This window comes from Prionailurus viverrinus, chromosome X (assembly GCF_022837055.1).
Source record: "Prionailurus viverrinus isolate Anna chromosome X, UM_Priviv_1.0, whole genome shotgun sequence".
NCBI classification, from domain to species: domain Eukaryota; kingdom Metazoa; phylum Chordata; class Mammalia; order Carnivora; family Felidae; genus Prionailurus; species Prionailurus viverrinus.
In genome coordinates, this window is record NC_062579.1 from 16,834,150 (window position 1) to 16,855,370 (window position 21,221).

At 41.4% G+C, this 21,221-nt stretch overlaps 1 protein-coding gene across 1 annotated transcript in view; it reads right to left on the minus strand.

Annotated features, from left to right (window-relative positions):
• Positions 1 to 21,221, minus strand: part of APOO (apolipoprotein O) — a 57,236-nt gene that overhangs the window by 14,987 nt on the left and 21,028 nt on the right. The window contains exons 2-7 of the mRNA XM_047844964.1: positions 19,940 to 20,047; positions 18,421 to 18,540; positions 15,388 to 15,442; positions 12,343 to 12,438; positions 5,177 to 5,268; positions 903 to 983 (exon numbers count right to left, since the gene is read on the minus strand). Of these exons, the coding sequence (XP_047700920.1) occupies positions 903 to 983; positions 5,177 to 5,268; positions 12,343 to 12,438; positions 15,388 to 15,442; positions 18,421 to 18,540; positions 19,940 to 20,047 (552 nt within the window). The remainder of the gene's footprint in view (positions 1 to 902; positions 984 to 5,176; positions 5,269 to 12,342; positions 12,439 to 15,387; positions 15,443 to 18,420; positions 18,541 to 19,939; positions 20,048 to 21,221) is intronic.

A 21,221-nucleotide genomic window follows, 5' to 3' on the forward strand; every position in this document is an offset into this window, starting at 1 on the left:
AGGAGGGCTTATAATTTATTCTATAATGTTACATCCAAGTTCCAGTTCAAAATTCTGGATTTCAATTTGGAGATAATTCTTCATATTTTCAAAGAGTTTTTTTATTTGAGATGAGAGAAGTCAAAAAGAACATTCTTCAATCTATAATGTAGAAGGTATATTAACGTAAGAACCCTAGTTCTTCCTTTTTGCGCAATGCCTCCAAGTGCTTGGAGGAAACACCATGCCTTGTTCTATACCCGTTCTTCATTATCAGAGTAGAGTGTTCCAGCAAACATGGGCAACATTCAGTCAGCTATGTAGCTGCAAGAAGAGACGAAAGACGACACCTTACAATTACACAACCTCCTTCCTCTTCCTCTTATCCACCCATGAGTCAGCACAGAGAATTTGGTCTGTAGCTGGAGGCTGATCCCCACTACGCCACAGCTCATGCCCTGAACTGGGCCAAGAAGGCTAGGGGATGAAGGGATACAGTCCTGCTCAGGGAAAGGAGGGGGCCTATAACAAGTGAAATAGTAAGAGGAGGAGCCTTGTTTGGTTAGTTGTTTTTGCCTGGGAGCACAGTATGTTCCCTTTGAATGCAGTTTTGATAAAACTTTCAGATAATACGCTACACTTTGAGCACATTATAAATATGATAGAGTGGAAATTATGATCTAAGACTGCAGGGGAATGCATTTTATGGTCACCACTTATTCAGCCCTGCTGATAATAGCCGGATGCACGGAGATTTTTATTGCTCTCCGACAGAGGCCACCAAAAGAGAATCTGAGCTAGAAGCAAAATGAAAACAAACAGTAGAAGCAAGAGCAGGCACCAAGGTTATCAAGAATTTTACAAAACCCTAGAAAACCATGTATTTACACCAAAAGGAAGATAATGAAAAAGATCTTTCTCACCTTTTGAAAGTTCTCCTTCCACAAATCTTCTACAACTATGTATCCTCGTAAACCCCAGTCATATAATTTCTCCCCACTGACCTTGAAACAAAACATAAAAGATCCATTGCTATTCCATACATGACTGGTTAGAACCAGAATCTTCCATTTTCCTTTTTACTCTTTTCAAAACAGCTGTATTTAAGCATATGATGACCCCAGAAGTCTTTGGACATACACATTAAAACTGTGCAACATAAGCAAATAAAACGAGTAAGAATTGTAGCATAAGAAGAAAACATAGTTTGGTTGTGCAGTTATTGTTTAAAATAATTTGCCATAAATTACAGGTGTATAAGGACAAAAATGTAGGAGGTCAGCTGCTGGTATATGAAATTCCTGAAAGTGAGACACAGAAAGAAGGCTTCTGCCTATCTCATCTAGTGCATCATGGCCAACCAAGTCACATTGGCCCAGCTGAAAATCACTCATTCATTGTAGGGGCTGAGGTAAAAAATAGGTGAGCCCAATGAAGATGTTCGTAGTTCTTCCAGGTCGCCTAAAACAAAAGGCTTCAAGTTTCTATAGGGATTTTGCCTCTTGATCCAAGATCCCTTCTACAACATCCTGAGAGGTAGGTCCCAGGGTCAGAAAATACTTTGGGGCCAAGGAACTCACTACTTAATATGATATTGTAATAGCATGGCACCACACTATCAGCGTGGAGTTCGACGTGGGGTTTGAACTCATGAACTGTGAGATCATGACCTGGGCCGAAACCGAGAGTCAGACACTCAAATGACTGAGACACTCAGATGCCCCTAGTATTGAGTTTTCTTTTTTGTTTTTAAAGGTTTTTATTTATTTTTGAGAGACAGAGAGAGACAGAGCATGAGCAGGGGAGGGGCAGAGAGAGAGAGAGGGAGACACAGAATCCGAAGCAGGCTCCAGGCTCTGAGCTGTCAGCACAGAGCCCGATGCGGGGCTCAAACCCACAAACCATGAGATTATGACCTGAGCCTAAGTCAGAGGCTTAACCAACTGAGCCACCCAGGCACCCCTAGTATTGAGTTTTCTTTAAAAAATGCTTCTAGTGGGGCACCTGGCTGGCTCAGTCAGTAGAAGGTATGAAATTTCTTCAAATTTCTGAAAGCAGTTATTATTCTCTAATTGTTATAATCATTGATCTACATATAGCATTTTAGTTTACAAGGTACTTTCACATGAATTATCTCTATTCTTTTTTTTTTTTTTCAACGTTTATTTATTTTTGGGACAGAGAGAGACAGAGCATGAACGGGGGAGGGGCAGAGAGAGAGGGAGACACAGAGTCGGAAACAGGCTCCAGGCTCTGAGCCATCAGCCCAGAGCCCGACGCAGGGCTCGAACTCACAGACGGCGAGATCGTGACCTGGCTGAAGTCGGACGCTCAACCGACTGCGCCACCCAGGCGCCCCAAATTATCTCTATTCTAAATAATAACCCTGTGCAGTAAATAGGCAAAGATTTTAAGGAAATATTCAGAGGTCAAGTGACTTGTCTAACTAAGGTCACAGTGTTAGTAAATCCAGTGGTTTTACTAGCTGGTTTCTTATAACTTAGAGTCTTCTAGTTCTTCTAATTGTTCTTAAAATATATGACAATCTCAGACCCATCGAGCATTTACCATGTATATAACACAATTCTTGGTGTTTTAAATTTCTGAGAGGAAAACAAGATTTGCCATTTAAAAAGGGTTTTATTACAGTACTTCTACCCAAATGCTACTGAACAAAAAACATGAGCAATTAAGTGGCTGGTCCAAGGTCAGGGTATTCATACACAAACTTTAAACTGTGAAAGCGGAATTAAATGACATTAAAACAGTTACAGAAGATCTCTTTCAATCACTGGTGTCTCTTTTTGTTTTATTATAGCCAAATATAAGTACAATTTACCATTTTAACCATTAAAAACCATCACCATTATCCATTTCCAGAACTTTCTCATCACCTCAAACAGATCACTAATGTTTTATATCTAGTGAAAATAAAGTCAATGGTTTTGTTCTGGCTTACTCTAAGCACAAAATAAAAGACAAAACTCCTTCCCACTGACTTTAAAAATAAATTAGAATACAACTCATATTTTCATTCCACTATCTTGGCTGTGAATACAAAAGATCTTTTGCAACATATGCTGTGGCACCTAAGATAAAAAAGGCCTCTACTCAGGGGGAAGCCACATATGCTTCTCAACCAGCAGCCAAGCCTACTGTCCAGACCCTATCCATTTACTGTTGAAACCACAAGAGACTAAGATGATGTATGATTGTTTTTGTGACACAGGGCAGGCAGACATAATTCACTGTTCCTGAGCTGGAGCTGAAGCAGGCAGAGGGATGTTAACTGTCTGCCTCCAGGACTGCTATAAACAATGTCAAGCCCATGCTGTAACGATCTTACTGGGGGCACTTGGGTGGCGCAGGTCATGATCTCACAGTTCATGAGTTCAAGCCCTACATCGAGCTTGTTGCTGTCAGCACAGAGCCTGCTTTGGATCCTCTGTACCCCTCTCTCTGCCCCTCCCCGGCATGCACTCTCTCAAAAATAAAAACATTAAAAAAAAGAGAGATCTTATTGGCATCTGCTCCTAAAGCCACCAATTTCTCATAGCCGGAGGCACTGGCCTCCCACCTACAACTGCAGCACAATCCAGAAATCCAGACTCAGTCCTGTCATGAAGACTACTCCAGGACCTCAACGTCAGATCAGTCTGGCTCAGAGCCCCAAGAGCCCAAATGTAATGACCGTACTGCTGCTCCTCCTGGGACTAAGTCTCCACGTGATAGGGCACCTCTAGCAACTGGGTTCCCGTCTCCATATGCTGTCGAGGAGTTGAAAACCTACAGCCTGTCTTGTTCTTTCCAGTTTTCCAAGAGACTCTATGTCTAGAGTTCCACTAAGTCCAGACACTACCACCCTGAGGAAGTCCAGTCTACATCGGTGGTTCTCAAACATCTCGGACATTCAAATCCCCTGGAGGGCTTGCTAAGACACAGGTTTCTGGCCCTAACACTCAGAGTGTCTGAGTCAGTCTGTCAGGGTTGGGGCCAAGAATGTACATTTCTTTTTTTTTAAGTTTATTTTGGAGAGAGAGAGAGAGCAAGTGTGGAAGGTGCAGAGAGAGAGGGAGACTGAGGATCCGAAGCAGGCACCATGCTGATAGCACAGAGCCTGATGCAGGGCCTGAACTCACAAACCATGAGATCATGACCTGACCCAAAGATGGACATTTAACCGACTGGGCCACCCAGGTGCCCTGGGAATGTGTATTTCTAACGAGCCAGGTGATCCTGATGCTGATGGTCTAGGAATCACACTTTGCGAGTGGCTAGTCTAGCTGTTATAGACTGAACTGTGTCCCTGAAAATTCATGCTGAAGTCCTAACCCACAATGTGACTGTATGTGGAGACAGGGCCTGTAATTAAGGTTAAATGAGGTAATAAGAGTAGGGCTCTAATCCAATATGGATGGTGTTATTATAAGATACATTATAAGACACACTGTGAAATGGTGGCCATCTGCAAGCCAAGGAGAGAGGATCTAGGAGAAGCCAATCCTACCAACACCTTGATCTTGGACTTCCAGCCTCCAGAACAGTGAGAAAATAAATTTCTGTTGTTCAAGCCCCTCAGTCTATGGTATGTTGTTACGGGACCTTGAGAAGACTAAAACGTAGCTTTACCCATCTCGCCTGCCACTCTGTTCTCCTACTTGACAGGATGCCACCAAGCTGAGGCCTGAAGGGAAAGAAAGAAGCAGCCAACTGAGAGCCCCGGGAAGGGCACTCCCAGCAGAAGGGACTGCCTTGCTTGAAGCCTCCAGCAAGGCAAGGGAGGCTGGCACCAGGACCAGGAAGAGGGTGCGGGGGGCCAGAGCACAGGCTTATGCCTGCAGCTCCAAGGAGGATAGGCTGTGACCAGACACATCCAAATGGAGAATGACCCATAACTATCAGCTTTGGAGTCTGAGTCTTTAGACTTCCATGTAACTATGCCAAGAAAAGTTATCCTCATTTTCTTTAACTAATATTCAAATGAGAGTGCATTCTCTGAACACTGACGTGATTGGAAGGAGGGCCAGAACTGAGGCATGTAGTGGAGAAAAACATTTAAATTGGTGGTAGTTCATCTATGTGTGCAAAGAAATTTTAGCCTACTGCTATAAAAGCTGCAAAATAAGAAAATTAAGCAATAAACCCAAACAGACATAAGCAAGAATAAAGCACACCCCAGCTTACTGGGCCTACTTACCTGGACAAACACGATGGCTTGTTGTGGATAATAAAGAGAGGCAGCTAATCCCATGAACCCAGGGGGATACACCAACTTCTTTATTTTTGAACCTATTAAATAAAAAGTTGTAGATACCATCAGATGAGTCATTATCCTTACCATCACAATTTGTCCTGGATATCTAACACTGAATATGACTTCTTTTCTTTGGTCCTACATTAACAGAGAATGTGCCCCAAAATGTCATATGCACTGGAGAGAACCACACATTTTCATAGCTCTACTGAGACATAATTCACACAACTCACCCATTTAAAGTGTATATTCAATGGCTTCTGATGTATTCACAGAGGTGTGCAGCCCATCACTACAATCAATTCTAGAATATTTTCATCACCCCCAAAATAAACCCCATATCCATTAGCAGTCACTCTCCACATTCCCCCATTATCCCCATCCCTAGGGAAGCACTAATGTACTTTCTGTCTCTACATGTTTGCTTACTCTGGACGTTTCACATAAATGCAGCTATAATATGTGGTCCTCTGTGAATGGCTTCCTTCATCTGCACAATGTTTTCAAGAAAACCACCGCTTCTAAGGAAGCAGAAACAAAGACTGATCTGAAAAGCAGCACACAGCACTTTGGTTTCTAAGGTTTATGTTCTTTTACAGTAAACTGGCTTCCTATTAAGTACCGAACACAAGTACTGCCTTCCTCTTCTTTCTAATGCTCCATGAAAATAACAGTAAAAGAATAAAATACAGATAATAAATCCACAACAAAAAGGAAATGTGTGGAGGGGCCACTGGGAGATAAGAAGTGTCATCTAATTTTCCAGAAATGGTGGGCGAACAGAAGCAAGAGGACACACGGCTGTGAAGTCCTGAGGAGGCGCTGCAGTGAAGGGAGCAGAGTGTCCCCTGCAGCCCAGACATGGCAGGTCCTGTGAAGGATGGAGAAGGCAGCCAAGCATCAAGATGCGGGGGTGGGGGGTCGGGAGAGATGGGGCAGGGAGATGGGGGGATTTCGGACGGACACAAAGGCGAGTCCTGTGCACAGCCTAGGTGACTCTCTCCTTCCTCCGTGCCATCTTAGTGCAAAAGTGCCTGTGGCCAGTCTAACCAGGCAGACTTTCACAAAGGTGGAGAAGTATCTCTAAAGGAATGCCACGAGTTTCCTGCTGAGAACCAAGATAGCTCGTGTGCGTGCACACGACAGTTTGTGCCCAAGAGTAGAGCCCTCCTCATTTGGGCCCTGGGTGGAGGCACCCTCCATAGAGAGGCAATTCCCTTCCAGCTCACGCTGAGGTAGAACTTGCTGGCCAGCAAGCCTCATCTATACACTAAAAGTTCTTGTTTTTATTTTTTACATTTTTAAAAATTTATTTTTGAGAGAGAGAGCGAGCAAGTGAGCACAAGTTGGAGAGGGGCAGAGAGAGAGGAAGACACAGAATCCAAAGCAGGCTCCAGGCTCCGAGCTGTCAGCACAGAGCCCGATGTGGGGCTTGTACTCACAAACCGCGAGATCATGACTTGAGCTGAAGTTGGACACTTAACCAACTGAGCCACCCAGGTACCCCTACACTAAAAGTTCTTAATAGCATTTCAATCACCTTGCTCTTAAACATGACTGTACAACCAAGGACCACCAGTCATTTGAGGAAAGCCTGCAACATAAAAGAGGAGATCAAGACAAGCAATAAGGGGGAAAAAATGACCTGGTAGGAAACAAAAGAACTTAAAAACCAAGTTAAACGTGTTATTAAGTATCACTGAATGAATTTGATAAATTCAACAAGCTACTCCATTAAAAGAAAAAAGAGTTCTATGAAAAAGGAACATTCAGAGAACAAGAAAGAGGTACTTGGAAATGACAAAAGTAAAAAAAAAAAAATCAAAAGTTGTAAAATAAAATAATAAGATAATAAAAGAGATATTTAGGGTTGTTTAAACAGCTCCACTGCTAATTAATGAGTTCAGGGAGGAAAAAGAATAAGAGTAAAGAGAAACTAATTTTCAGACTTGCAAGGATTTGGAAAGTTTCCCTCCAACAAGGGCTTTTTTGAAAGTGACTTGACCATGTAGTTCAACAACATGGCAAAGAAAACCAAGGAGAAGATGACATGGAACCCAAAAAAAGGGGGTCAAATCCAAGAAAGCAGGAAGCCACGTCCCAAGACCACAGCTGTGTTGAGCTTCAGTCCAGACTGCAAGAGGATGTATGAGAGAGGTCTTCAACTACCTCCATTTTGACCTCAGTCTGCACTTGCCGTTTTTTTTAAGATTTTGCTTTAAAGTTATCTCTACACCCAACTTGGGGCTTGAACTACAACCCTGAGATTAAGAGTCACATGCTCTACCAATGGAGCCAGCCAGGTGACCCTCAGCCTGCACTTTCTAATTGATTAAATTCCTCTTTCCAGCTTATCTCTTAATTCAGGCAAAAGACTCTGAGCAAAGCATCCTCTGATGGGAATATGGAAGCTACCCCCTTAAGCAATACGGACCCCCCTGAGCCAGCAAGACCCCATGTGACTGACCGCAAGACACCACCTTGACCCTTACTGACTACCTGCACTTATCCACCGACCTTTGCTCCACATTTCCCTTACGTAAACCTGGAAGCATTTTCAGCATTTTGGAGACAGTCTCTGAGACACTAGTCTGCTATCTTTCCGGTGTCAGCCTCACTTAAATAAATTCCTTTGTTTCACCACCGCTCATCTCTCTGCCTATGGATTTTGTCAGTGGAGAGTAACTGAACCTGGTGTGTTTATGACCCCTGAAGACAGGCACTCTTGCACCCTTGCGTCCTGGCTACGCATAGAGCCCTGGGAAAAGGGGAACGGGAAGAATAGAAGCAGCATGCAGAACCAGGAGAAACCTGAGAATGAGGTTAAGAAAACTAGTGGAGAGTGAAACAGGAGAATTCTCTAGAAATGAACTTGGACCTAGAAAGTCTCTGCTGAGAGGCACAGGGTTTTTGACATGGGCCACGGATAGATGCAAGCACAATGTATGTTACTGACACTTATGCAGTAAGAATAACCTAAGTGTTGCTTATTGGTTTGAAACTTTAATTTTTTTTTACGTTTATTTATTACTGAGAGAGAGACACAGAGCATGAGCAGGGGAGGGACAGAGAGAGGGGGGAGACACAGAATCCAAAGCAGGCTCCAGGCTCTGAGCTGTCAGCACAGAGCCCCCAACGCGGGGCTCGAACTCACAAACTGCCAGATCGTAACCTGAGCAGGTTACGCAACCTGAGCAGTTGCCCAACCAACTAAGCCACCCAGGCGCCCCTATTGGTTTGAAACTTTAAAAAGACATGTCTCCAAAGATGGAACTAGGGTCACAGGAGACAAATGTTATTAATATAGACTCTTCTTGGATTGAAAGGACATAGTAACTCTAGAAGAGAAAATGCTGTTATATCCCTGGTGTCCCACCTGTAAGCTCGAAACTTTAAGTTCCTGAGCAGCTCACACAAATGGGGACCAGGTGAAGGGCAGCAAACCCGACATCCAGCCATTTTTCGGTCATCTAGGGAAAACTGGCACGTGGCAGCTCTTGAACCTCTAGCTCCTGATGGGAACCCACAATGAGCTGAGGGCCCCAGAAGTTCATGAAGGAAGCACGATCCCCTGCCTCCACCCTCGTCTCCGTGCCCAGAGCTCCCAGGAGGCCAGTGGTGTGGGCTGTAACTATCAGCGCTGCCAGGGGAAAATCAATGGCTGCCAAAGCTGAGGGTGCAGGGAGGAGCCACAGAAGGCAATGACAGTGGGCAATGACTGCCTGCCACCTGTGAGTGACCAGGCCAAGTCCACTTCCTCTGAATGATCAACCACTCACCTCTCTTCCGAGAGAGGTGCCTCTTGTCGCCGCCAGCCACGGCCATCCTCATCAGCTGAGGAGGACTACCTTAGCAGTTATGCTCAAGAAACCCTATGATATGACCCAGCAGTCCCTCTTCTGGGTATACACCTGAAGGAAATGAAATCAGGAGCCCAAAGAGGTATCTGGGCTCCCATGTTCACTGCAGCATTAGTCACAACAGCCAAGATGTGGAAACAATGTGTCAATGGAGGAGTAGGTAAAGAAACTGTGGTAACCATACGAATGGAATATTATTCAGCTTTAAAAAAAGAGACTCTGTCATTTGCAACAACATGGATGAACCTGGATGACATTATACTATGTGAAATAAACCAAAAAGAGAAAGAACAAAAACTGCATGATTTCACTGATATATGGAATCTTAAAATGTCAAATGCAGGGGCACCTGGGTGGCTCAGTTGGTTGAGAGTCCGACATCAGCTCAGGTCATGATCTCACAGTTTGTGAGCTCGAGCCCCACATGGGGCTTGCCGCTGTCAGCAAAAAGCCTGCTTCAGATCCTACGTTCCCCTCTCTCCTTGTCCCTCCCCGGTTCACACCCTTACTCTCAAAAATACATAAAATATTAAAAAAAATTTTTTTAAGTCAAATGCATCGAAGCAGACAGCAGAAGGGCGGTTACTAGGAGCAGAAAGGTGGAGGAAATGGGGAGATGTTGGTCACAGGGTACAAAGTTGCAGTTACGTAGAAAGAATAAGTCTAAAGAGTAATGTACAGCATAATGACTATAGTTAATAATATTGAACCTTGGAAATTAACTAACAGAGATTACAGGTGCTTTCATCTCAAGAAAAGGTAATTATGACAGAAGATATATTAATTAGCCTGAATGGAGTAATCATTTCACCATGTAAATTTATCAAAATGTCATGTTGTACACCTTGAACGTATATAATTTTTACTAAAAAATAAAATTTTTAAAGAGACAAAAAAAGAAAAGAAAAGAAAAGAAATCCCACCAGGAGGGCTCTTCTGGGCCCACCCTGCTGCTGCCAGAATAGGGGACCATCTACCCGAGGGGCCCCAAACCACCGACCATCCACTAAACATACCTACCATCCCGCTCATCTTACTGAGTGACCACCTGATGCTGCTCACGTCAGGCCCTTCTACCCCAGCACCCTGAGGAAAAGGCCCATTGTTGAGTACATGTGTGGGAATGTATACATGCACATGTACTTTTCTGAAAAAGAATTAGGGTGTTACATTATGTTAAACCTATTGAGCCCTCCCAGGAGAAGGAAAAGGAGAGAAGAACAAATAAACCAGCAAGCAAAAACAAAGGAATAGAACCCGCAGCAGTGGGTGCCCTTATGCTGCTGTTGTGACCAGGAGAGTGTAGTCCGCAGTTCTCCTCGGGATGGTCATCCCAGTGGATGTGCAGGGGGATAAACGCTAGGGAGCACAGCAACACGACCGGCGGAGGAGGCTTTATTTAGGGCCATGCTCTAACCATGTGGGGGGCGGGGGGCTAATCTCACTTGATTCCACATTCCTGACTCCCTAACAGTAGCCAAGATTCCAGAACCCTGGCCTTGGGATCTTCATAATTTCCAAACACTGTCTAAATAAGACAGGAATGCTTTTTTGGACAGCTTTACAAAAAGGAGGGGAAAGAAGTTTGGGGGAAAAAAATTGGTTCAACTCTTTTTCAAGTCGATTAGTAAAAATGAACTCTAACTTTAGTTCTTACATATTCTGCACAAGATGGGAGGAAGGCATGGAAACTACAACAGGACTTCATTCCACAGGTTGTCTCTAGATTCTAAAATAACAGTCAAGGCATGTACAGAAAAACTTTTTAAATGGTTCTTTTTTCTTTAAGTGAGCTCCATGTCCAGCGCAGACCCAACATGGGGCTTGAACTCAGGACCGTGAGATCAAGACCTGAGCTGAGATCAAGATTTGGACACTTAACCGACTGAGCCGCCCAGACACCCCCAGAAAATCTTTTTAAAATAGGAGGAATGGGTACCAAAGCAGTCACTGTAGTTAATCTTTTATGAGGGTCTGATCATAGGGTTCATAAACTCCCTATTTTGGAAATTCTGTAAAGTCTGAATTTTATAGTCAGTGAAACTTCAGTAGTTTATAACACATTCATCTCATTATAGTGAAGTACCTTATCATCCTTTATTTCCTATAAATGTTTTGCAATCCAGCAGTATGGTGTAGTGATATATTTCAGTTGACATTTGTTAGCTTTTAAATGTTTTTAAAGTTTTAAAACTTTTTAATTTTTTTTTTCAGTGTTTATTTTTATTTTTGGGACAGAGAGAGACAGAGCATGAACGGGGGAGGGGCAGAGAGAGAGGGAGACACAGAATCGGAAACAGGCTCCAGGCTCTGAGCCATCAGCCCAGAGCCTGATGCGGGGCTCGAACTCATGGACCGCGAGATCGTGACCTGGCTGAAGTCGGACGCTTAACCGACTGCGCCACCCAGGCGCCCCTTTTTTTAAATTTTTTAAATTTTAAAAATTTTTTTTTAAAGTTTTAAAACTTTTAATAGCATCACTGATAACCAAAACTATGATACATCAAGAAATTAACAAAATCACTGTTATATTTATACTGTGATTAATACCCATACCCAATAGTGAAATAAACAGAAACAGTTTCTCAGGTGTGACAGACTTCGGTTAACAAAAATTCACTCTTTGTGTAGCAAAGAAAGTAATCTGATCAAGAAAATGTGCCTATAGGGGCGCCTGGGCGGCTCAGTCAGTTGAGCAGCTGACTTTGGCTCAGGTCATAATCTCACAGTTCGTGGGTTCCAGCCCCGGGTTGGGCTCTGTGCTGACAGCTCAGAACCTGGAGCCTGCTTCAGATTCTGTGTCTCCCTCTCTCTCTGCCCCTCTCCTGCTCACATTCTCTCTCTCTCTCTCTCGCTCTCTCTCTCTCTCAAAATTAAACATTAAAAAAAATAAAAAGAATAAAAAGAAAATGTGCCTATAAAGGATAATGATATTCTTTTTTTAACCAAGAGTATATAATTTCTTCCATTTCATATTTTTATAATTTCCATATATGCTTAAAATCAAATATACTGGAGAAAATAACCATATCAATTTTATATATATATATATTCAGGAACCAACTGAATTTTAAATTTACATATATATATATATATATATATATATATATATACATATATATATATATACACACATTTCAGGAACCAACTCATTACTCTGACAACTGGCAAATGAAAAGAAAGAACCAAATACCTCTTATCTATCCCTTATGAGCTGTTTAAAAAACACACACACAAAATTGCACCTACCTCTAGCCAAAAGAAGTCCAAGAATGCCAGCAAAACCAATAACACCAAGTCTTGGAAAAAATCCAGGAGGTGCATTTTGGAGATATTCATAGCTGTCTACAATAGAATCAGACCAGGAAACAGTTCCATAAATTGCCCATTAAAAAACAAAAAAATCTTACATATAACTAGTATATATAGTATCAAATGCTTCTCAAATAATGTGTTCTTTGCTTAATTTTAATATGCTTTTTTTTCAACACATTCTTTTTATGTGATATATAAACGTGATTTACTATTCACATGGCAAGTATTCAATTTTCAAACACTTCTGGTCTGATGACCTACTGACAATAAAGAAATGTCCAATTACCTTCATATCCCTGGATGTAACAGATTTGAATCAACTATTCACAAGGGAAGAAATACTAATACAGGGATTCCTTGTTGTCCAAACACAGAAACAGAATAGACTTGGACAGATCTGTCGCTATCTTGAAACTTTGCTTCAAGTTCTCTAAAAGTCAGGAACCAAACACATGAGACTCTCAGGGACTAATGTCTCCTTTGCTATGTGAATTCATTATCTGAACTCAAGTATAGAATACATTTGGACAATAAAGGAAACTTGTAGTGCAAGTATACGTGGGAAATAGTCAATGGTGATAGAAGAAACGAACACAAATAAATGCAATATGTGAGCCTGTGTGTCAGGCCTCAACACGCCTTATGGCTTCATTTGAAATGATGCTTCCTCTCCTGTCCATTGAGCCAGTCTCACCAAATAAGAGCCATCTGTATTCCTAACCTCCTCAGAAAAGCCTTTCCTATTATACTTATCAGACCACGCCTCTCTCTCTCCTCTGATATCCCATCATAGTTTTTCTCTGTACCATCATCATTTGGTACATAATCCTACGGCACCTTGTGTTTAATTATTCAGGGGTGTGTTTTAGGTCTCCTCAAGGAGAACGTATGCTCCTGAATGGTGGATCACTTAGACTTCTATGTTATATTCCCTCAGTGCTAATAGTGGATGTTCATCCCAGAGATATTTACTAAAAGCACTGCTAGGTGTTGATGGATACTGAATGAATTAGCAAATGGGTTTCAGAGAGGCTGTAACTTAAAAAGCCTTCATGTCTCTCTCTCAACCCCATCTAGAGCATTCCCTATCTGCTTCCAGTTTCCGGGACATGGAACACTGAGTCACTCCTCCAAGCCTTGATCATGCTGTGCCCTCTGTGCGGAATGCTACCCAAGTTCCACCCGCACATCTTGGTGTGGCTAACTCTATTCCAAGATTCATCTCAGAAATTCTTCCCTGACTCTTCCCATCCCTCCAGTCTCTACCAAACTAGTCTCCTTCCTCTGCCCCTTCAACAGTGATCTGTGATTGTCTCTGTATTTGTGCCAGTGGTGAGTAATTGATGATATGTGCCTCAGTGGCTGTGACCACTGTCTTAATTGGCCGTGATCTTCAATGCCTGCTGTGATGGTGACTTAGTAAATGTACATGGAACTGAACTAACCAGAATACTTGGTAATTTTCTCCCCCGAAAAAGAGCAGATACATGCCAGTTTTCCATTTCCTAGGTTATTTGGGAAATGCAGTGATCATTTTAAATACTACTCTACGGCTTGTGCTATTTGTATAGATTCCTGTCTGGCCTTTTATTTATTTTGCCTTTAACCTAGTTTTCACTTTCCATCTTTTTGTCTGGGTCATCTAAAGCAATGTTCTACTCCCCCTCCCTTTTTTTTTTTTTTTTGCCTACCAGCACGGAGTTTTCAATTTGAGATGTGCACACGGAGCAGTTGATAGAAGGGCACCCAAATGGCCTTGGTGAGCTGAGGTGAAGTGGGTAAATCACAAAGAAATGGAAAAGGAGATAAGCTAAGAGACTGCAGTGAAGCCACAGCCCAGCTTCTGGTAACATGTCTTGGCTGCGACTGCCGGGAAATGGACAGATCGCCTTGGCAGACGACAACACAACTCATAATGGAATGTTTCTTCTGAAGAGCTTTTGTAGTAACCAGTCCAAGAGAAGGAAAACAAGACTTACACTGCCAATAATGCCTACTGCTATGAGTCACTGGGAAGTGACAGGTAACAATGGAAAGATCTCCTCAAGCACAGGAGTTCTTTAGTTTCTTCAGATTAAAAATGAAGATAAGAAAAGCACACAACTGTTAGGGTTATGAGGATTATACATTAATATTTTAAAGCACTTAGACTAGTTCCTGGCAATGTAATAAAAACTAAATAAGTGTTTATAAAATTAACAAAATTAAGATGTCACTCATACATGATATTATTCATGGATGTTAGTAATCACGTATCAGCACATCAACACTCTACAATGATCCTCTCAAGGAAATAAACCATATTCGTGCTTGTTTTATTCAGTCATACAAACAAACACTTGTAAAAACATGAGTTTTTCTTTGCTGAGATGCCCAGTAAGGAGAATGAAATAAGATCAATGTCTATTAATTCACTGGTTTCTGATGGACACTAGTCAGAATATAGACTATAAACCTAGTTTATAAGTGTATGGCATAAGCTGATGTGAAAAACAATCAAGGACAATAAAAACCCAATGAAAAAATATAAGAACACTACTTATGCAATAAGGCCTTCCCTAGGCACACCAGTCTAGTTCCTTCTTGCCTCTAAAGTTCTGTAACATGTATTGACAGCCATACACATGAGCTAACCTGATTCTGAAAACCTACTGATGAGTCAGTGTGGGTTAGTGTGAGTTAGGGCATTGCACTTGGAAACAGATGTAAAGAAAAAGTAAAATCCAGTGTATCTGAACTTGTTAGCCCAACAATCCTTGAAGAGATCCTGAAGAGACTTCCCAAATGTTTACGGGACACTAGTTCTCTGAAATCTGATGAAAACAATAGATCTTCTTTCCAGAAAAATCCACATATCTCTAATATTCTGCATACAACTTTAAGGAATTCCAGATCTCTTGGAGCCCATCCATGGGATCCCAGTTAAAAAGTCCAATGTTAATGAAGAAACTGATTACGCCTAATTAAAAATCAACTTACCTAACCCCCACTGAACCAAGCTCTGCATCTTGGGTTTAGTTTGTGAGTACATTTCCTAAAGAGGTGAAAAGAAAATGAGTGAGAAGGATATGCTGATTACAGAGAAGCAACAAATATAATCATCTTTACTGAATAAATTCTCATGTTAATAACACTTTTTTTTTAAAGAGAAGCTTTCTTTTTTTAAAAAAAAAAAGTTATTTATTTATTTTGAGAGAGAAAGAGAGAGAGTGAGCACAAGTAGGGGAAGAACAGAGAAAGAGGGTGAGAAAGAGAATCCCAAGCAGACTCTGCACTGTCAACATAGAGCCTGATGTGGGGCTTGAACCTACAAACTGCAAGATCATGACCTGAGCTGAAATCAAGAGTCAGACACTTATCTGACTGAGCCACCCTGCTGCCCCAATAACACTTTTTGAACAAAGGGATATAGTGTCCATCTGGGTATTTTTATGTTCTTTTTTTCTTTTGTAATTTCCCCTTCACCACAAATTGTTCAGAACAGTTTATTATTACCACAGGAAGGAGATTTCACGTAGAGTGATTTCAACAAACCCAGCCTTTTTATTCTTCTATTACATTCTGAGAGAACAGGCAAAAATCAATCCCCTTGATAATTGAAGTGGCAATTTTTTCCTGTGAGATTAAATTTGTCTTTCATAGTAAGTCCATTTCCTGATACACTATGATTTTAGAGTCTGTATGTGAAAACTGCCCATCTGGAGCAGGAATGACCAGTTTGAACGGGACAAGGGAGTCTGTATCCATGTTTTGAGAGACACCCCAATCCTGGAGTAAATGAAGTATTAACATTCTCTTAATAACAATGACAACAGCAACAACAACAACAACAACAACAACATGGCTTTGTACATGAACATCATATATCCTAAAGAAAACAAGGGACTAGCTAGAAGGTACCCCACCTTTAAGAAGTCTACAATAAAGACAGGAAAAGAGACACAGGGGTATCAGAAGGTATCAGAACCAGCTGCCACCTGGAAAAGGATTTGGTTTATTTAATTTGGTCCAAGTCAGAACAAGTTAACCTAATACTATTAAATGCCCTTAAACAGTAAGTGATGAACCACTGAATTCTACTCCTGAAACCAATATTGCACTGTATATTAACTAGCTGGAATTTAAATAAAAATTTGAAGAAAAATAAATAAAATAGACTTACAGATTAGTAGGAAAATTAACAAAAAACAATAAATACTGAATTCAGAGGAAGACATAAAGAACATGAAAAAGTTGAATACTGCTTCACTAAAATCAATTATTGGTATTTTATGCCCATAAAAAGAAAGAACAGCTATAGATACATATCCAGAGTGATGAACTATTTCTTTTGTTGACATAATCTTTTCACCATTAAGGAAAATTAAATTCGTTCTTAAATAAAGGGACTAGAAATTGTTGGGCTGAAAAAGGAACCGGGAATTAGAAATATATTTATTGAATAAGGCTTCATTCTGTATAAAAATAAAGCTACTGTAATCACAAAACAGTCTTTTTATATAGAAGTCATGCAAACAAACATGTTGATAACTATTCTATCATCTAGAGAGGTATTTTGCTGCACTGAGCATCATGCACAGGTGAAAAAGTAAAAAACAAAAGGCAATCTTAAGTTGAAAGGTTAAGAGACAAAGTACTTTTATAACCAAAAAAAAAAAAAAAAAGAGCATGAAATAAGAGTAGTCCTGTGGGGCGCCTGGGTGGCTCAGTCAGTTGAGCGTCCAACCTCGGCTCAGGTCATGATCTCACAGTGTGAGTTCGAGCCCCGCATCGGGCTCTGTGCTGACAGCTCAGAGCCTGGAGCCTGCTTCGGATTCTGTGTCTCCCTCTTTCCCTGCCTCTCCCCTGTTCACGTTCTGTCTCTTCCTCTCTCTCTCTCTCTCTCTCTCTCTCTGTCAAAAATAAACATTTAAAAAAAAGCTTTAAAAAAAGAGTAGTCATGTCTACATGATACAAAAATATTTGCACAAATTTGCTGACCTTATCTTAACCAGATGGTTTAAAAATCTTCTAGAACAAGAGAATAAAGTCTAAGCTTTTTACAACATGTTATGTAAAAGTCTTCAGATATTCATAACTCAATAATATGGTTATGATACTTAAGTATACTGGCTTAATTTATATTGGTGATAGAGTCTATGCTTACTATTTTCTTCTAAATTGGTGAAAAGAATTCAGCACTGGCACAGACAGTGGAATTACAAATTTTAAAACATGTTCTAGATGAAACTTCAGTTTGTAAATCTCAAGCAAAGTAAACCTAGACCATGTCACACACATCTAACACACTTTTTACTAATCTATTATCATTTTGAAATCCAGATCACGTATGACAAGTACTTTAAGTATCAAAGCCCACAAAAGTGTTCTGTAGAGTGTAAACTTCCATTTCAGATGTTAAAAACTTCAAAAGTGCTTCCACAAACATAATAACAAGGGCCTGATCTAAAACCTGAGCAGTGACGGAAGCCAATCTGCATATGTAGCTCTTCGGTGGCTGGGGCAAACAGTTCAGTACTCAAATATGTAATCCCACACATTTTTGGTTACCTACCCTCTGATTATAGCATTCAAGATGCTGTGTAACCATTCCTGTTAAAATGGTACTCATTTGTAGAATCTCGAGGGGGAGAAAAACTTTCTAATTCTGATATAAATGTTGACACTATATCCTTTTCCTTCTACTCGAGTTCCAGCCCCCAATCTCCCTCTGGGAGACAATGATGTTTTCATAGCTGCGACCAAGAAGATAGTTACCAGCCCACTCTCTAGCCAAGGTGCTACACCCTGCCCGGTAGGAGGGAAATCCTCTCTGCAGCTATGGCAACAGCTGCCACCAGGAAGCTAGGGCTCTCTGTCCCCCTCAGAGATGGCACTGGTGAACGCTGTCAGTGAGGCATCCTAAGTTAGAGTCCTCTATTGTGCCTTTTTCCGAAAACACGCAGACAATATAGAGATTTCACTACTGACTCTAAACAATAAAGCGTCACTCCACTTTCAGAACAGCTGTACCTGACACCAACTTGTGTATGGCTCGCAATAGTGTCGGATATGTGAGATGCTTTCTTCAAGTTGGGTCCTTGGCTCATCCACATATTTAGATGGACTCTCGGGAACGGAGTAGAGTGAAAGCTGCATATATTAAAAAACAAAACAAATAGAAACAAAAAGGTATATATAGCCATGAGAGAATGTAATCAGTTGGCAAATCGGTAACCATCATATTCCTTTTTTTCTTTTTAAAAAAATTTTTTCTTAAGTTTATTTATTTTGAGAGAGAGAGAGAGAGAGAGAGAGAGAGAGAGAGAGAGAATGAGCACAAGTGGGGTAGAAGCAGAGGAGAGACAGAGAATCTCAAGCAGACTCTTCACTGTCAGCACAGAACCCAATGTGGGGCTTGAACCCACAAACCTTGAGATCATGACCTGAGCTGAAATCAAGAGTCAGACACTTAACCAAATGAGCCACCCAGGTGCCCTAGTAAACATCATGTTTCTAATAATTCACAGACTGCAGTGGCTCTAAGGGTTACATGCGCCCTGAAACTTCCTTCAGAGGATCTTCGCACTTATGCGTAAGGACAAGGCCAAGAAGACAGGACTATGAGGTATCCCTACCTTCCTCCCATTCTAGCGGTAGCAGACAAAGCAACCCCCTTCATCCATTTTACATACTGGCATTTGGGATTTCACCTTAGGTTCAGTTTGGAAAAACAATTCTATTACTCTAACGTGGCGGGGGGGGGGCGCTTAAAAATTGAGTTCAAGTGATCAGTCTGGTGCTAATCTAAGCAGGACAGTAAGTTTCTTCCCCACCCAGGAAAGAAACTGTACACAGTCACTAATGGTTGCCTTCTTCACCCTCAAAAAATGCCAATGTTGCCAATGTCCCAAGGTCTGAGAAGAAGAGTGTAAAGGGCAAAAGATAAACTAATTAGCTTTAGGTAAATACCATTCAAGTAACCTGGCCCATGATTAAAGGTATATCTTTATGTGACTATACACTAAGTCAACAGAAACCAAATACCCAAAATAATCAGTGGGAAGTAAAGACAAAAAAGAATATAAACAATGGAGAGAAGATTTCTTGTTTTATTTATCCAATATTTATTAAGCATTTATTTATGAGCCACTAATCTGGCCAAGAAGAAGAATGAACGCAGGTCTTTAATTTGTTAAAAGGGAAAAATGCAAATGTTTTCTTGGCTTGCAAAGCAGTCTAGGATGAGGCAGATCACTTAGAGCCGAGTTGTGCTTACAATCTACTGGGACATAGCAGATTCCCCATACACACACAAAAAAATTAGGCAATATTCTTTAATTATGCCCTTAGCTAAGTACCATGAATTAAAGTTTATTTTTTGAAAAAGCTATACTTTAGTAGCTTCCCATGAAGAAAAGCTGTAAGGAAATATATTTCCTCCTTTTACATGTCCTCTGAACTGTCATATCTCCTGACAGACCATTTGCATACTTCCTGTGGTAACTAAAGCAGATGTTCAAAATATATCACAACACGAATGGCATGTTACCTCATTAACCTTCACGGAAGTTTTGTGAGGTGAATCCTTTTTAGGTGATGCATAGACTTTGAAGGTGAGCAGACTCAGGCTGGCTGGCCCCACAGACCTCTGAATTACCTGAAACACAGAAGCAGTCTTAAGCCTTCTATCAATGCAACAAACTGAATGTGCATAACATGAGCATTTTTGTAAACTCAGCAACTTCTGCCCCTGGAAGGCTTATTGAGCTTTATGAGAAATAGACATATTCCTGAAGTTTGATGGAAGTCAGAAACTAAAAATGCGCACTCAAGGACTTCAAATTTTAGCTCACCTTTACCTTAATTTCCAAGACAGTAGTTCCTAAGTTTTTCTACTTAGCCTGTCAAGTAAAATAAAAGACACACACACACACACACACACACACACACACACACACACGTGTGCACTTTAAAAAATAACAGAGAGGGGCGCCTGGGTAGCTTAGCCAATTAAGTGTCCGACTTTAGCTCAGGTCATGGCTCACGGTTTGTGGGTTCAAGCCCCACATCAGGCTCTGTGCTGACAGCTTGGAGCCTGGAGCCTGCTTTGGATTCTGTGTCCCCCTCTCTCTCTGCCCCTCCCCCCCCAAAAAAAGAAACATAAAACATAAAAAAAATAACAGAGAAATGCTATGGAATGAATTTAAAATTATAAAATAGTCTCTCTCTCTCTATTTCTCTCACATACACGTACCCTCCACCAACAACAATGGAAGAGGTTTCTAGATTTCTTTATTTGAGAGACAGAGAGAGAGAGAGAGAGAGAGAGAGAGAGAGAGAGAGAGAGAGAGAAGAGAGCGAGCTGGGGGAGAGGGGCAGAGGGAGAGAGACAGAATCCCAAGCAGGTTCCATGCTCTGCATACAGCCAGACGTGGGGCTCCATCCCATGACCCTAGGGTCATGGCCTGAACTGAAATCAAGAGTTGGACACTCAACTGAGTGAGACACCCAGGCGTCTCAACAATGGAAGAGGTTTCTAATGATCTTACCTAGTGATTCATTGAGCACAGCAAAGATTATTTCTGTAATTCTAATAAGTAAACTTGACAAGCTTTCCCTTTCCATTCCCATTCAGATTCTCCCCTGATCTCAGGTCCCCAACTCAGTATCTTTTTGCACCTTGCTCTCCCTCACTGGGTCACTCACACCCGGGGCTTCAACGTGAAGCCACTGACTCCCAGATTTGCAGTCCCAGCCCAGAGCTCCTTCCTGAGCTCCCAACCAGTTTATCCGATTATTACTGGACGTTTCTACTTTTTCACAAGCAGGTC